The sequence below is a fragment of the Andrena cerasifolii genome, chromosome 16 (assembly GCF_050908995.1).
Source record: "Andrena cerasifolii isolate SP2316 chromosome 16, iyAndCera1_principal, whole genome shotgun sequence".
NCBI lineage: Eukaryota > Metazoa > Arthropoda > Insecta > Hymenoptera > Andrenidae > Andrena > Andrena cerasifolii.
Genome location: NC_135133.1, coordinates 9,315,887 through 9,333,600, shown reverse-complemented (window position 1 = coordinate 9,333,600; position 17,714 = coordinate 9,315,887). Strand labels below are relative to the sequence as shown.

General features: G+C 39.4%; 3 protein-coding genes and 1 long non-coding RNA gene across 13 annotated transcripts; 1 reads left to right on the top strand and 3 right to left on the bottom strand.

Moving 5' to 3' along the window:
- Positions 1 to 768: 768 nt before the first annotated feature.
- Positions 769 to 2,996, top strand: LOC143377815 (uncharacterized). The gene is made up of 2 exons (XR_013087415.1): positions 769 to 1,517; positions 2,564 to 2,996. It is a non-coding gene; the product is annotated as an uncharacterized LOC143377815 (long non-coding RNA).
- On the bottom strand, positions 1,015 to 7,749 carry LOC143377813 (uncharacterized). 9 transcript variants are annotated; one of them, XM_076829539.1, is made up of 6 exons: positions 7,362 to 7,749; positions 6,320 to 7,286; positions 4,889 to 5,128; positions 4,591 to 4,820; positions 4,139 to 4,516; positions 3,281 to 4,051 (listed from the first exon to the last, which is right to left on the bottom strand). In XM_076829539.1, the coding sequence occupies exons 2-6, from the start codon at positions 6,479 to 6,481 to the stop codon at positions 3,706 to 3,708; spliced, it is 1,356 nt and encodes a 451-aa protein (XP_076685654.1). In that variant the 5' UTR covers positions 6,482 to 7,286; positions 7,362 to 7,749; the 3' UTR covers positions 3,281 to 3,705. The 9 variants fall into 9 exon arrangements, with proteins under 9 accessions (XP_076685655.1, XP_076685654.1, XP_076685658.1 ...); XM_076829543.1 differs by having other exon boundaries at positions 6,320 to 7,482; positions 7,625 to 7,749; XM_076829540.1 differs by having other exon boundaries at positions 1,015 to 4,051; positions 6,320 to 7,749.
- Positions 7,750 to 7,882: 133 nt separating this feature from the next.
- Bug22 (cilia- and flagella-associated protein 20) lies at positions 7,883 to 9,021 on the bottom strand. The gene is made up of 2 exons (XM_076829550.1): positions 8,377 to 9,021; positions 7,883 to 8,304 (listed from the first exon to the last, which is right to left on the bottom strand). The coding sequence occupies exons 1-2, from the start codon at positions 8,650 to 8,652 to the stop codon at positions 7,999 to 8,001; spliced, it is 582 nt and encodes a 193-aa protein (XP_076685665.1). The 5' UTR covers positions 8,653 to 9,021; the 3' UTR covers positions 7,883 to 7,998.
- A 143-nt stretch (positions 9,022 to 9,164) lies between these two features.
- Positions 9,165 to 16,434, bottom strand: Stau (double-stranded RNA-binding protein Staufen). 2 transcript variants are annotated; one of them, XM_076829535.1, is made up of 9 exons: positions 16,244 to 16,433; positions 15,585 to 15,659; positions 15,292 to 15,500; positions 14,676 to 15,221; positions 14,386 to 14,594; positions 13,968 to 14,303; positions 13,362 to 13,887; positions 13,058 to 13,266; positions 9,165 to 12,953 (listed from the first exon to the last, which is right to left on the bottom strand). In XM_076829535.1, exons 2-9 carry the CDS (start codon positions 15,635 to 15,637, stop codon positions 12,699 to 12,701), a joined length of 2,343 nt encoding a protein of 780 aa, XP_076685650.1. In that variant the 5' UTR covers positions 15,638 to 15,659; positions 16,244 to 16,433; the 3' UTR covers positions 9,165 to 12,698. The 2 variants fall into 2 exon arrangements, with proteins under 2 accessions (XP_076685650.1, XP_076685649.1); XM_076829534.1 differs by having other exon boundaries at positions 10,829 to 12,953; positions 14,676 to 15,239; positions 16,244 to 16,434.
- Positions 16,435 to 17,714: the final 1,280 nt, after the last annotated feature.

The following is a 17,714-nucleotide window of genomic DNA, read 5'->3' as shown; positions in this document are numbered from 1 at the left end:
GTTTATAAAAATGTGGGGCACTTTTTCAGGATCGGTTCTGCTCATCAAAAGAATAAATAGTTGGCGTAGGCATATGAAGCGTTTTGCACTTAGAAGCATTTTTACATTCCGTGAGACAGCAGCCTGGACTAGCTGTTAAAGGGCAACCGGTTGACAGTCGCGTTCGACAGTTGGCCTAAATAATATACGTACTATATTTTCCTTCGAATCCTTCGCTACTCGCCTTTAAAGAATAATGGCGAACTGATAATCAATGTATCGATCCGCGGAAACACAGCTGGGCTTTAAGAGGCATTCCGGACCCGTGTTTTGTGGAATATAAAATTGCTTATAACTGCAAAACTAAGTGTTATCGGGCATACTCGCGTAACAACTCTTTTTTTATTATTATTTTAGTGAGTAGAACCGATCCCGAGAGAAGGTCCCACATTCGTGTAAACACCCTGTATATAAGAAGCGAAAGGGTCAGGTCGACCGAGATCTATTCGCAACGCGAAAGCTCAGGTATTCTGGGACATTCTTCTACCAGTAAGAAATTCGCTGCTCTTAGGTAATCGATCCCTGGATCAGGGGACAAGCAAAAACTGGCGCACGTCGTAGGCGTTTGCAGGAGGTCAAAGAGCAAGAAACGGAGTTTCTTATAAGAGACATAGATCGAATTATAGATCACGTCTAGCTGTTCAAGAAGTACTCCCAAATATTTCTCTCCGTTCTCTGCAAAAGGAAGAAAACAGTGTTATGTAATAATTTTCTAAAAATGAATATTTATGACGGAAAAAGCACCTTTTTACGAGTGGAGAACTCTAATCTCTGATAAAAGAATAATTTTCAAATAAATTATTCGACCCTGGCCATGCGGAAAGGACACCGGAAAATTAAAATAAATTGTTGTCTCCGGAATGTCGGTTTATCGCGCGGAAAACTTTTCTTTCTTTTTACGCAGCTAAAGGCAATCGGTAATGCAATACTAATGTACTGTAAACGCAATGCGAGTGTAAAATACCATCGCGAGCGCAATAACTGGCGACAGTAATAAACTTCGAGGCCAGGTTTTTACACAATCATTTTATTAAGTGTCACAATTGATATCGATAACTCGTACCTTGATTCTACCGTAAGTAATTATCCAGTATTCGTCTGCCGAAGTACACTACGTTTAGTTCACTGTGTTACTGGCACTTCTGAGATATTGTTAATCGCTAGTTACCCAACTAGTCGCCTCTGGTGTGTGGACCTTAGAAAAATACTCAATTTTTCACTCCCTACAGCAAGAGCTGAGCAAACCTTTCTTTGTCCCTTTTGGGTAAACAGCTCGAAATTGTATCGACTAACGAACATAATTATACTTTAAATTAGAGTAATGATATGGTAACAATGCTATCAACAGTTCTAATACTTTTTTCCTTTGGAAGTAACCGTGCTTTGGCAGTCTTAGGGTCGCAATGAAAACTGGAGGAAAAGATGTCGATTTGCTCGTCCCCGCTCTAAGAACTAGGTGTAAAAATTGAGCCAGAAACGTAAGGATCGTAACCGACCTTGTTTCTTCCTTCGTTTTCCATTTTATAAAAAATTCATTACTTCCGTGGGGGGGCACGCGAATTATTCCGATCGTCTTTATCTATTCAACTACATGTCACTGGCAAGCGTCCGCAAAAACGTAATCGCAAAATATACGGTTGCATCCCTAACAAAGCTAGGGTGACCGTGCATCGGAGCTTCCAACACTGAGCGTTCAGTTGACTCGCTGTTCACCTGATAAGCTGAAGAATTTTCATAGAAATTAACAATTTACGTTTCAAAGAACCGACGATAAGTGGGCATTTTGTCGAGTGAGCTTAAAAATAGAGCATGGTACTTTGGTCCGTTTTAACTCCTCCGGAATGAAAGCTTTTGGTCACCCTACTATCCTAATGCGGCAACGTGGTTTCCTGTTGTAAATACTACTTATCGGCTATTGTATATTCTCCAGCGGTTGTTTATCATCCAACATCTCTCCTCCCGTCTCTCTTGAACTATCTAGCACATGTGCGAATGTGTACATCATACGGAAGCACAGGCTATGATCTCTACATTTACATGACTCCTCTATACTTATCTAAGATCCCCTAAGAGCTACTCAGACTTCAGTTAACATTTACTTTAATCGTTAGTCCTGCTTAAAAGAATAACATTACCATCGTTTGTAACGTCCACTATGGCTTCTACGTTATTTACGCTTAATCCTATTAATACTGCATCTGGATAAACTAGACTCATCTTTCATGACGCACGGCCATTGATATCGTATACTATTCTTACGTTCATACTTTACTCTAATTTGACACAGAATTTTCGTACACAGTCTTAACGTTACTTAATGATGATGTTCGTGTACCGTGCTAAAAATATGCCCCAAGCTACAAAATTCTCATCATTATCAAGCATGTTCTCTCTCTCTCTCTCTTTCTTTCTCTCTCGCTCTCTCTCTTCTTTGGTCATTTTTCACCTTCTCATATATGAACCTTATGAAATATTCGCTGTTAAACAGCTCTTTGTATGGACAAAATAACGCTTCTTCTTTTAGAACCTTTGTCGTCGCTCAACTCCATTTACGTTCCTTACAAATAAAGCTGCTTCTCCCGATGGCATAACAGTTCTGAAATCGTTAAACAAATACAATAAGTGGCTTCAATGTTCAACCCGTTTGTACGTTTTTTGCCTCCCGAAAGGTACTAAGTACAGAGCGCCTAAAAATATTGCGCACGGTATCTAGTACGTATTCAGAATCTCGAGAAATGAATTCGATATCGGTGTTGGAAGTATTAGAAAGAAATACACGTTTTATCGGAAACTTAATTGTTGAGCGAAAACGATTAATGTGACGTTGTTTATCGCACTACCGCTTGTATCTGGTATCTACAATATTCAATCTATAAGTACTCGACCCATCGGAATACGAATTAACTGTTGTATCTCAAAGGTACCGCCGATTTATAAAAAATCACAGTTACTTTATATTTCGCTAAGTTTCTTTTTTTTTCCCCCTTCCTCACTATCCGAACAATCATTCGTATGTTCCGTGTAAATCATAAGACGCACCGATTTAATCCTAATGTTAAAGCTTAATACTTTATTGTATTCGTGACCGATGGGCTCATTTGTACTAGTTTGAAAATCATTCGGATAATAGTGTATCTCAATTGTAAAATCGTTTCTACGAAACGGTATCAAGGGCGGTGTAATCATAATCTCTACCCTTAACGATGAAGAAGAAAATGTATACAAGTTAAATATAGATAAATCAGTAAAAAATACAAATTTCTTATTTCGACTAGAGATTTTAAAACCTATCGTTATTATCACTTGTACTATGTACGAGTCAATAAATAATAACCACTAAATTCGTCAACAACAATGGAAGTATATATCCAGCAACATCGATAAGATAAAAAATTAAAAAAAATATATATTTGTTCGTTCCTATTTTATGTAAAGAATACCTAGTTACGCCGTAAGAGCAAACAACTAAGTGCTTGTTGGTAACAATAATATACCTAACGCTAAGTGTAAATGAGTCAATCAAAGCATACAAAATTCCTGTTGCTCATTATGATAGCACCATTAATATTCAAAACTAAAGCTCGTTCTTTTCGTAACAGCTAACACGACAATTCCGTAAACGATTACGCTTCTCTAAAACCATTCCTCGTACTGGCTACCCATGGTTCATCTCATTAAATCCGCCGCTCTCTGCCTGTCCCGGTGCACCTCTCGCGGATGCATTCTTTTACGATGAGAGAAACAGTTCCCGGAGCTCGCAAAAGCTTTCGGACAGTATGGACATTGATAAGGCCTTGCACCAGTATGCTGATTTATGTGAAACTTCAAATCCTGATTTCTTTTGAACGTTTTATCACAAAGGGGGCACGCGTGCGGTCTCAGATCTGAATGCGTTATACTGTGAGCTCGTAACGTAGAATTCGTTGGATAAACTCGTCCGCATACGTTGCATGGAAATTGTATTCCGCCATGGTATTCTTTGTGTCTGAACAGATTCGATTGCGTTTTAAAGCTGAAAATAATAGTTCGCGGTTTCGTTAGGAATTGCCTAACAATAAATTCTTTAAACTAAAATTCGTTGATTACCAAAGGTACTTACATTCTGCCGCATATGTCACAGCCATACTTTCCCTTAGGCCGGTGTGTCTCCAAATGCACTTTCAGATTTCCCTTAGTAGAAATTCTCTTACTACAAATTGGACAGATAAAGTTTCCTGACGAATTATTATCAGTATTCAGGTGAAGCACACCGTTGGTGGAATAAACTTGCTGCGATCTTAGGATAGGCTTTCCATCCAGTCGCTTATCTTTAGGCAAATGAGACCATAGATGATTTTGTAGACCAATCTGCGATATAAAGGATCGGGCGCATATTGTACATTCGTGAGGTTTTGTCGATAAATTAGACACAGGCTCTTCGTTATCTTCGTGCGATCTATCGTTGCTCTCTTCCTTCTCCTTCTTTATTTCTTCAGTTCTATAGAAAACGTGTATAATTTAATAAGCACATAGTCTCTCACAAATCATCGATACTAAGGCGAGTGATCTTACTTATTTGTTAGCGGCAATGGTTTTGGAGAATTTACTCTTGATACTTTTTCTTCGATATCGGACCCCTCCGAAGATTCTGATTCTGACTGGTCCATACTGTATTGTAAAAATAACATCGGATCTACTTTAACTTCCATCTCTTCCATGTTGGGGGTCGGACATTTATCTTCCTGCGGCATTAATTCCGATGGTCCCAATGGCTCGCCTTCAGCCAAGATTTCTATTGCACCCTGTAATGCGATGAAAGTTCAACGGACACCTGCAAAGTACCTTAAAGGGTATAGACGTTGTAATTTACTTTTGTTAGTATTGTATGTAGAAGTCCCCGATCCTGTATCTTTTTCGTTGCATCGTGCATGTCCTTAATACTTTCCACTTCTATATCGTCCATAGCACTTGTATTGTCAATATTACTATACAATTGTAATCTTAGTTTCTCTTGCGTCCTGTACGCCATCATCGCGAAGCGATGGATGCTCTCCAATCTTTTAATGCACGTACCACACACCATCTTTGACAACTTGTCTTCGGAGGACACCTACAATGCAATTAATGTTAACGATGCATAGAAAAGAATGTGAAAAAGTTAATATCTAACATCTCCTTCTTTAATATACGTGTAATTCAGAAGTACAAGGAAAATGTGAAAAGAAATCTTTTTTCTCTCATTGAAAATTTATAAAAATATATTTGCAAATGATTTCTTATTATTTCTTACAGAAATCTACTTAGCAAATTCCTTTTAATAGGAAAACGTTCGTATCTAGTGAATATTAACGCTATATCGCAGATTAAAACAATCGAATTCTATGACTAGTACACAATAAAACTTTTACTTTAATATCTAAAATCCTTTAAATATTTCATGTATGCACGTCATATCTTTCATTGAATGTCACGCATTATATGCGAAGGCTTTATATTCCGAATTATATTTATAGATATGCGCTGGTTATATAGCGCATACAGTATACTTATTGTAATCAATAAAATGCTAATTTTTAACACTTTTGCATTCGTATCAAAATGGATCCTCCCAAGTCGCTATTTGCGAATATTCGATTTTACTGTACAATTACGCGACAAATAACGTCAAATCGAGCTGATTACGTTAACTTGTCCCGAAATAAAATCTTACATATTCCCATCGAAATACATTTCTATTCACCAAATAATTATTAAGCCCGAATATCCAATTTCGTTCCTAGCATTGAATATTCACGATTAATTACGTAAATCCTCAATTACATAAACATCTCGCACTTCTACAAATACTAATTCCTTCTCCTACGAATGTATTACGAAATAATTAATTACTTTTACAAAATCATGAAGAAGTTGCATCCAATACAATTTTTCCTCGATTCCCACGAAACTTCCGAATAAACCACGGTTAACTAGTCATTCTGACATAATTTAATCGTATTGGACGCGAAATTCCTAGTCTCCACACCGAACGGTATGTACTTCGAATTTCCATAAAACCCATAAAAATTTCGAAATTTGACGGAGGACCTCGTATCTTAGGCGTGGACGTACACCTGCACGTATACTTCCACACAGGTATAGAAAGTAGGGTACAAGGGGGATTGAAGGGCGGGGAGCGGGAGGGTACAGCAGAGATTTCGAAAAAAAAAGTCCACACACACAAGCTCGGCCCGACTATGCACATGCAGGCGCGCATACAACGGTGATCGCGCTAATTCCTATGGAGCGCGGTCAGACTCACCAAGATGTACAGATATTTTCGTATTTTGGTCTGCAGGTAGTGCCGTCTACCATCTTCGGCGAAAATGTGGACCCCGTCGTTTCTTGGTATGTCACTAGCACAAATTCGACAGTAGAGCTCGTCCTCCCGATCCCGCTCGAAATCGCGACCCGCCGTACCCATTTCAAAAAAAAAAAGGAGTTAAAGGAAAGAGAAAAACCGCTTGACACGAGGTATATTGCCACGTGAAGAGAGCCCCGCTTCCCCTTATTCACGGCTGTAATATATAAGCCAGCACGAATTAAAAAATGATATATACGTTAAACGGTCTCACGCCTCTTCTTTCACAACGTTAAAATTCATTGCTTATTGTTATGCGTCCCCCCCTCTCGCTGCCGTTATCTTAGCACCTCGATGGTAAAACGTCCGAAACGTCCGATAAATAAAGACTTTCAGCGATGCATCTTTACGACGTGTCAGCGTGTCCGAGAGGGTTGATTATTCTAACGATTTTTTTTTACTTATGAGTCTCCCGGATTGGGTGAGATTACTCCGGCACAACGTTGACGCTTTAAAAACCGACGTCGGCGCCGGGCGTCGGCGTCTCTCTACCGAAACGAGTGCTCAATACAAAATATATAATAGCATTCGTCGATTTGAAAAACATATGTATATAACCAATTGTTTTATTTATGGATTCCGCTGGCGTTAAACGACACCGCTGTTACAGGAGATTAGAACGGGACCCCCGGCGCCGATCCTTTACCGTTTAGCCAACAATTACAGCTTTCCCGTAAAATGCGTGCATTCTCATTTCTAAAATACTGCCCCTCGCTGCAAATAAAGAATAAAATGTATCAGCGCGGTACTCTTAATTGGTCCGCCATCTTCTTTCGCCCATTCGTTTGTATTTTATTGTTTCCCTGCTTAATGATCATTCGGGGCCCTTCTTTGTTCCGTGTATCGGCGAACTCGCAAGTTTACCTCGCTCGAAATAGATCTCGTATAATAGATTCCTTGAAAATCGCTGTGAGCCGATGAAATAAGCAACAATTTTTCCAACCTTTCCCGCCATTTTTCCAACCGTATATTACTACGCGCGCCGAGAGAGGGATGTACGTTTTTGTCGCTGCGAAAAATAGTTCCAGGTACATTGGGAACGAGCAGCCTCCCCCTTGGATATGCTACGTCCCCATTTAAAAAAATCAATACTTAATAATTAGCAATTAATACGCTCCACGCGTACATACGAACGCTAACTTATCCTCGGCGATTGTCGGTGTAACGTACGTGTGCCCGTTATTTAATGCGTGATTTTACACGAACCTTTAATGCGTGGTTGAAATAATTATTCCGTGAAGCAACTACGGGAACGGAAAATCTCCTTCGTCGTGGACTTTGTTAAAAAATAAGAAAAAAATCGGTTTTAAATGACGTAGCGGAACCTAAAGGTGCTTTACGAATGTTTAACAAGGGTTAAAATTCCTAAAAAATTGTCATTATGTGTAAACAACGTAAATAATTAAATGAAATTAATTGTATTAAATAATGTGAAGCTATTATCGTATAATATCAAATGATCTGTTAATGTATAAAATATATATTTATTGAATAAATACCAATGTGAATTATAAATATTGTTGATTTATTCTTGGTTTCTCTTTAAACATCTCGAGAAGCGTCGTAACATGACCAGTAATTTAACATTTCGCCTTGTTCTGAATCGGCAAGAACAACTTAAATTCAGCAGGCAATTCGTCTTCGGAATACAATCTGTCAGAGAAGTATACTCTTCGTATTCTACAATTCGCGTGGATCTGTACCCTTAACGTTTCCACGTAGTTGGTTCCATAGGCGCGTCTAGTAAAGTCAGCTAAATTAAATTGAATTTGATTCCATCCATCGTCCAATCTCATCGGCATCGTACAAATAAATGGCTTCACTCTAGTCGTAGATTGATAATTACTCGCTCTAAATCTACGTCGTACATTCTTGTCGTCGATTACCTACAGCGAAAAATTCGTGATAGCATTTTTCATTTCGATTTGTAACTGGTTAATTGAGCTTTGTGCTTTTACCTGTACTTCAAAGGTGAAGTATTTCTTTAAATTCTTAATGATCATTACTAGGAACGGCAATTTTATGCCCAATGTTTTCCTGGGATCTGCGGGACACGTGATGTAGGTGGTGCTAACATTGCTCCCCAATATTTCCAATACCAAGCTTTGTATGTCATTGTCAGTGATTCGTTTTATGTGCCCGTTCCTTACTTTCTTATCCCAAATCTGCAAAGGCTTGCTACCAATGCTGTACAAGATCGATAGAAATCCACTTTGGAAAGTGTTCTTAAACATGTTCACTTCTCACGGTTCCGCAACAATTTATTTCCTCGGAATTTCCTTTAATGCCTTATTCTTTGAGTGAAACATACGCCCGCAGTGTTGAAGAAAATTTTCTATTGCCGTTTGCATCGACGACCTAACCTTCTTTCATCTTAGAACACCGGCACTCACGAGAATGTTACATGCTTCAAATCATTCTGTTCTCGAAACAATGAGTTTACGGCGGCATTCAATAGAGTTCAATGGACAATAACATTTTCATTCTGAATGAACATCTCTCTCTCGTTGGAATTTCATTTTCTAACACTGACAACGAGCATAACCTGCAGAATTTCTGTTTGATCGATGCTGCCTGTTAGATTTACGAGATCGAGAATCGATCGATTGTCTCGAGTCGCTTCGAACTCGCTCGCGATCGACCGATTCGAATTTCAAAAACACCGCTCTTAAGGATCTCTCGCCGAAGTCGCAATAAGAACAAAAGTACAAGAGTAATCTTACAAATATATGTAAATAACGCAAACTTTAACGTTTTTACAATCGTTTATTGATGTCAAATACAAACCGATAAAGTTTAAATAAGCGGTAGATATCTACGTATTAAACAATCATTCTTTTTGTTCCTTTTAAAACGGAGTTAACGATTCTTCGGCATAAAAAACTTTATCAGTGTAAAATCTTTACTGCCATAATTCTACTTCTTAATTTCTCGGTAAGATCGTTCTCTCTCGATCGACATTACTGAAAATCACTTTTTTTTTTACCGCCCGGTACTCTCTTAAGGAATGAATAAGAGAAACAAAGGTGACTGACTCATTTTAAGCGCAACTTTCATCTGCTTCGCGATAACATTAAAAACAATAATCGTCTATCATGGTCTCTTATTTTTCGTAGTTAAAAAAGGCAGCATTAACTACTTCCGCTAACATAAACACATACGGCATCGTCGCAAGACTAAATTAACATGGACCGATTTAATCATTTTTAACAGAATCTTCTGGAAAGTTTAATAGCGCTTTCGTTTGTGCTTTCGCTGTAATTACCTCTTTAACTATCGGAACCATTGAAACTGAAACAGAAATAGAATGTACGCACGCTGTTGCTAATCGGAGATTTACAACTTCAATGATGGATCAAACATACAATTCCAATGTTATAACTGCCCGATAGTTATAGATTCAAAAGGAAAGCATCGCTTGGGAAAAATGAGTGTTTAGAATGTGTGATCTTTTATTTCTAACGGATCCGCGTTATCTCTTGGAATCAGGCTTTATCCTCCCAATCCCGTCGAGATACTTCCACTTCGTACATCTTAGCAATTAATACTTTATTCACTTACTGTTACGACTAACTATTGTATTATAGTTTTACGCGGATAAAATAGGTCCTGCAACAGGGATACGCTTTCGTAGGATTCACGTCTCCCTCTTGTTTCTTTCTTTCACTGGAACCAAGGAAAAATTCATGCGAGAGGCTACCGTTAGTAATCTTTTTTCATCCCCTCGTTCCCTTTCGCCCTTTTCTGTTACTGCTTCTTTTAGGACAGTGAATCTCGGGGTGAAGGAGGAAGGCCCACCTATGAAGCGATATTTCAGAAAAAGGAACATTCATTAACCCGCCGCCTTCGAGTGACTTATATAAATTATTTCGGAAGGTATCGCGTTACGAAAGAATATCTGAAAGAAAAAAGAATGATCATAAATGATACAAGCAACTCTTCTTCCCTTTCTCCCGCCTCCGTGGTACCGGAGCACGTTATCAATCGCGGGCAGAAGAAAAAACAAACAATTATAATTATTGAAATTTAACAAACGCTTGTGCTCTTTTTTTTTTACTTTTTTCGCTCTTTTTCTTTTTATGGGTCGAACTTTACATTCGAGACATCTTCTGAATAATTTAAGGAGAATAATGAATATAAGATAAGTCTCGCGTGAGAAGCATGGTATCGTATTCTTCTTCCCCGTGGACAGACGAAGATACGATGAAGTCTATCTCTCGACGTTATCTGCATTCATTATTAGATTTTTTCTCTTTTTTTTCCGTCGTCATAATTTCTCGGCAATAAGACAAAATTCAAGACGTTGTTCCAAGAGTGTTGTCGTTACGTTATTCATTCGTCATCGGGTTCAAGTTAAACGTACTCCTTTAATAATCATGACGCAACGGGACAAATTTTGAATTATTACCATTTCTTTTTCTACAATTTCCGATACATCCAGAATCGACGCCCATCACTCCCTTGCTGGATAACGGATGTATGAAAATTTCGAATGTCGTTTACTTCTCAATACCTTGAAAAACACGGATATAAACCCCAGAGTGCTTCTAGGCCCCACAGAAAAGCAAATTGGGGCAATAATATGAATACATTTACGTATATCACATTACCTTTCTTCAATTGTTACAGAGTCTGAAGGAAAACTCGTAGAATAGGCGAGCATGTTGAAGAGTCCCCAACACATTGCCAAATCCCTTATCGACTTGTAATCATAATAACTGTTGTAATTGAAAACTGTTACTCCTCTTACGTTATATAACTTAACAAAGTTGCTGAGAATTTCGTGAAGGTGATGAACAGATTGTACAGTTGGAGACGCTCAAGACATGTGACCCTTCAAAATTTCTAGTCGAATTTCGTTTTCCTACTTTTAAAAAAACGTGCACTTTTCTCGCGTACCAATCGTTATGTACAATTCTTAAAACAACCATTAATAAGGATCCCGCTTTGCTCAACAAAACGGCGAAATTATTCTCGACGCGAAACAAGGTGACTTGGTTAAAGCCATTTTTTTTCGTTCTTTACAGTCTATTTAAATAAAGATCCCATGCAATTGTTCCACTGATTTCTTTTATACGCGCGTTGCATCAGGTAGTAAGATAATAACAGACATTCTTTACTCGCGAGAATGAGAAAGCCAAGGGATTAAATAGAGAAATTAAGAGATGGCCGCATTTCATCTCAGATTTCCATATTATCGCTTAACGTTTCTACAAATGTGTTCATGATCATAAACCAGCGGTTCTCTGGAGAATGACCATTTTCATTCGGAGTTACCATGTCCTAATTAAACGATTCGTGTTTACAGATTGTGGTCCTATCAATGAGGCTGTTACAATAAATATAATAGAATCGATGACCACTGCTAGGATCACAATCTTGATCAAGCACCAATAATCCTTGCCCCGAGGTAAGGCTACCGGTATCTTTCTAAGCGTAGAAAAAAACGATTTAAATAATACACTCGATACGCAATCGGTATGCGTAAATCCCTACGCTTCGTGATCGTCGGCAGAGCCTACCAAAGGCCACCACGATGGGTCAATCGTCTTCGCTTATTGTAAAAGAAAGGCTGTCTTCTCTGCGTCTAGTTGAACGACTTTGTATCGAAATTATTGGTGCTTGAGCAACTTCCAGACGCGATTAAGGCACTGCAAAAGATTGATCCTCCATAAAAAGCTACTGATCTTCCAAATACGCGGTCTGTTTAACTTTAAAGAAGCAATGGCGTAATATGCGAAGACCAAGTTATCGGTGATTTAACGTTTTGAAGTTATCGTGTAGTAAGGCCAAAAAATACGTACCGAGAAGAGCCATTCGCTCGTCGGTTACCTCGCCCAACAGCATTACACGCAAATACATCGATAAAGAAGATCAAAACGTACGATTAGGGCTATGTAAAAATAATTTAGGAAGACTACGTAAAAGCAACATTATATACTAGTAAGAACAAAAACTTGCAATCTCAATACACAATGAGAAATAATAGAAGCACATAATAATGATAATAACAGAACACTAAAATCTGTGTCCCCGTTTACTTAATACACGAACGAAAAAATTCAATCATCGATCTCTAGAATCTCTATTGAGGCTTAATATTATGTGCCAATATTAAGCCTGCAATGAAATCACACGCTTTTTCTTCAAGGTCAGGCGTCGAGCATATCTCGCTCTCATCAAACTTCACGAAACGTCCTTAAATTAGTTCTCCTTTGCAATGCCTTAAAACGGCAATGTAAAATAAACTTATTCGCCTTACGACTTAAATATTATATAATTACTTATCGATAGCTCCATCCATTATATTGTTTTTAACTTGAATGCTAATGTGTATTCCGTCTCCAGACGAACCTTTGTCCTTTTTCGCCTGCGTATTAGATGCATTATCGAGGCCCAGCTTACTCAGTGTGCACAGAGCTTTCAGTGCTGCCTGATTACGACTCGCAGTCCTCGTTGGCCCACTGCCATGACAAACTTGCGGTGGATCTGTACTTAACGTTACAAGCGAGAGATATTCCTTATTCACTGCTCCCTGAAATCGACAATTATTCAATCAATATTCCATTTCAATTCGGGTTTCGAAGTAAAATCGTGTTATTTTAAACTACGATAGAGAGCTCTCATATCGATGGCTACCTTAGGAAAATCATTGAATTCCACGCTGAAGTTAAATAACTGAGAGAGATATTTCAATTGATCTTTGGGAGAGACAGTGGCTGGGTTTTGTTGCTGTTGTCCTCGTAGTTCTTCAGCAACAATTTGTACACTAGGTCCGCTACCTAACTTAGATTCTTGACCTCCATCCACTAATAGAAGTCCAGGTACTAACTGGCGTCCAATAGTTCCTGATTCAATAAATTCCTGAGTTAATAAATCCTTTTCAAAATGCACGATTCGCAACACGTGTATCGTTCGCAGATTCATTTACAATTCTCCTTACCTCCTACCGGATGCGATTGAGTTTCATTGATCTGCTCGTCTTCCAAGAATGTGACTTTTCTAGGCTTCGATTCAGTGTTCTCGCTCTCTCCCGTCTTTATCGATGGCTTTGCGGGCTGTGGCTGCGGCTTACTGTAACCTAGCTGCGCCAAAAGAGACTCCGCCGCGGCTCTTTTAGCCAGCTTCTTATTAGGACCTATTCCCTGGGCAGAGTGTTGGCCCATAGTGACCTCCATAACGAATTCCCTGCGTCTCGGTGCTCCCTTCTCCTCGATCAAATTATAGACCGGCTCCTTTTCGCGCTTAGCTTGTTGTATCTGTACCAATCGCGAAACGGGATTCAGCCCCTCGGCAGCCTCGGATTCGGAGCGCGGCTCCTGGTACACTTTTATCAGATTTCGTGACTTCTTCTTCGTTGCGGGTGGTTTTCGTTTCACTCGCATTGGCCGATTTTGAATGGTTTCAGGCAACGGAGGCAGACGATTTAGTTCTTCCAACATGTACTCTGCCGCGTGTCTCTTCGATACCTGCGTTGATACACGGCGTTTACACATTATGCAATCTATTATCTTAAGAACGAACTGCACTCTAAATGCGTAAGACTTACCTTCTTCGACGGCCCTTCCCCTAACGTGACTTTATCTCCGACGGTACACTTTGTCCTGAACGTCCGAATGTGAGGCTTGCCAATCTCTGACACAACTTCAAAGCTGACTGGTAAACCACGTTTCAGTGCTCTCTCATGAACCAACGATACAGGGCTCTTCAGCTCAGCAATAGGATCTTTAGCGTCGCCCATTGTACCGTTCTCGACAGCGTTACAAGTATTTGTCACCTCCTCTGGCAATGGCAATTGCCGCAATTGTTCTAAGGCTTTACTCGCTGCATCGTGACGCGCCGCTTGGCCCGTCAGGCCTCTGCCGATAAATTCACGCTCCCCTACCTGCGAATCGTTGCGTTCAGTAATACTCGCGAGCATTCGCATCGAAGTATCGATGCTACCGAGACTCTTATTATTCGCTTACCTTCAAAGACACAAGGTACAATTGTGGCTCTGCATGGAAACCGCGGTTGTACGTAGGGAAACGTGGATTGAATATTCGGGGTAGGTGTCCCAACCCGTGTGTACCGTACTGTTGCACTCCTGCCGGTGGAGCTTGTCTAAAAGTATAAACAGCAGGTTCGCTTCGTTTCATAGCCAGAGCGTTTAATTCGACGGTTGGCGGCAGATTCCCTGTAACAGGCAATCTAGTTCAGCAGTCCCGAATAATTTCGCCTCGGCTTTGCGAGATCGTGAAATGTAACGAGTAATTACCGGAGCCACCGAAACACTTTCCCGGATGCCCAACTCTCATCGCCTTTGTCGGCTTCGGCGGAGGCCGCTGGTACCAGGTCCTCGTTAATGCTTCAGTCGCCGCGCTGTGCTGTGCCTTCTTTATGCTAGGACCCTCTGCGACATACTCCTCATCCCCGAGCTTCAATGTCACGGTGAATCGTTTCTTGTGCGCTGGTCCTTGTTCATTAGTCAACCTATACTGATGCTGTATCTTATTAAAACGTGCTAACTCATTCAATAAGCACATTGGTGTTTTTTCTTTCATGTTTGCCAAAGCTGGATCAGTCACATTGACGTGATTCTGAGTAGGCGGACTCTGATCTCTGGACTCTCCGTTGTTGCTGTCGTTCGCGATTGGCTTGTTTTGTTCCATAGCCTGTGACTGCTGTTGGACGTGTTGCGGAGGTGGTGGATTCTGTTGGTTATTCTGTTGCTGAGGATACTGCGACGACTGAACGTTCGGATTCTGCAGAGTCACAGAGACAGTGTTTGCTTGGTCCTTTAGACTGACGCTGACCATAGTGCCTGCCGAGAAAGGCAATCCTAAAAGTCGTCTCTTTAAGCGGATAAACAACGCAGAAAGTATTCTACTTACCGTTCGTATTATGTGCATTCATGCCCATCAACATCGGCTGTCTTGGATTTCCGTGTGGCGGTCCAGGGTGTTGCATGTGATGGATGTGTTGTTGATGGGGGGGCATGGACAGTATCTGCTGATGTGGGTTCCGATGCGGTAACGGATGCTGAGGCTGATGTAAAGGGGCCATATTTGCCTGCTGCATGGGTCGCATCGGACCTCCCATTCTAAAGCAATACCAAAACATATTCGTTGTATACAGAAATAATAAAAGAGACTCTGATACATGATAAGGAAGAATAATCTCAAACCTATTATGATCACGAAGTTGGTTTTGCATTGTGTGATGTTGGTGACGTAACATGTAATAAAAATTTATGCAAAACCTGAAAATAAAAGCATCATTAGACAACAGACACAAGAAATACATATACATTTTTTGGTCTGATATAATAGTTATATCTACTCCGAAGAGACTGTAGCATCTCATAGAGGCCCTAAACTTCTACGAAAACTATTTATTAGTCGTTTTACATAGGGTAATCAAGTGATTCTACTTAGTTTCTAAAGATCGTGTCCCATGTTCATACTGTGCCATGTATGTATATGTCACAGACCAGAACTATTAGAATCGTATATAAATAAAAGCAGGAAATAATCTGTCAACCATTTCCCCTGTACCTTCCCTTTTATTTCCTAGCTAACAAATTTGTTTCAAGCCTCGGAACGAGCTCGCGCATAAGGGGTTAAAAACAATAACTAAGTTTGGAAAGTCTCTGACAGTACTGACGAATGTACGCTGTATTATTCAGATTGGAAAGCGAAGTTGATGGATTCATTTGCAGCCTGTAAAAGCAAGAATATCGGCGGTGCGAGAAGGGATCGCTTTTCTACGAGCGAACCAGTCAATACACACAATGGGCTTGGCCCGGCTATTTGGTAGCGGAGCTATGCGGTCTAATTTCCTTACCAAAGTTTGCTCTATTTCACGAAAATTTTCAAGTTACTCAACGGCGAAATTTCCTGCGAAACAGATCTGCCACTTTAGGGAACACTGCCAGGCCCTTTACACGGCTATTGGCAAACAGTAAAGAAAAATCGTCTGTAGACTAAAATGCGGCCATTTTGATGTGAGCCTCTCTCGGCCACCGTCCCTCATCCCTTCCACAGGGCATCCCACTTGCCGATTTTTTTAAATGCTCCGCACATATCGATTCGAATTATCGATACATATCGCTTTTTTGAATTGCCAGTTTTCTAACGTTACTTCTTGCACCTGCTCGTTGAAAGTAGCTCGTTAGAATCAGAATTGTGTATTAATATTGAAGTAATTAGTGCTTCTTATTATTAACGAAGTAGGCTGAAGATAATACGAACGAAAGTTACATCATGTGGTTCGTCGTCACGCTGTAAATTCAAAATTTGGAAAATTTGGAATTCACAGTTCGTTGTTTTATATATAGTAGTTATTAATATTTGTAGGATTTAAGTAGAAAAAGGAATACAGAAAGTAGAGCTTAACAGTAAAGTCAGTTTCATATGCAAGTTGGTCTTATGAAAGTCGTATCTTAACGAAGTATTCCAATTGGACTCCTTTTTCCTTCGCGTTTCTCGAGATCTCTGCTATAAATACGATTTATTTGCAGAATATAAACGAAACAACGATGGATAATAATTCTTCGGTAACGTTTATCTTAACTTTGCTATCTGCCAGAGCGAATGGAGCTTAAACAGCATGAATGGGCATTTATACTGACTCATGGCTGAAGGCACAATAGATTTCTCTATTTAAATGACGCAACAGTAAAGGGTCTTGTTTAATTATTCCATGTATTAAACGAAATCGTGTATAACGTTTTTCGAATTATGGGTGAAAGACTTGGGATTTGATTGACTTCGTTATTTTTCGGGGAAATGTCACTTATATCATCGTATTATTGAAACCTGCATACCTTGTTTCACATGACTTCATAGTTCCAATTGTTAAGCGTACCAAGATTTATGCAAGATCGAATTTGATACAGTACGCAATAGATAATGAACATAACCCATATTAATTTAGTTTATTTCTGTCATTTAAGCATGCCCTTAAAATTATAGATTTTAAAATGGGTTGAGATCTTAATGGCACTTTCAATCGAATTAAGTCACCTTTATGTAAAAATATTGATCTCTTCGAATATCAAAAGTACATACATATTTTGGCATCGTTCGTCATTTCTGAATATAATACAAATTTTTAATACTTCAGACGTACTGCATTTATAGTTATTCAAGCGTTACAGGGAAACACAAGCTGCGGAGTAATGTTTCAATTATCTTTCAATTTATTTTCCTCTCTTTTTTTTTTAAAGCTTATTTGCTATTTTTTTTAAAATATAAACGTAAAAATGGAACAATCGTTTCAATATGAATTCTGTTAATAGTAACCATCAATACAT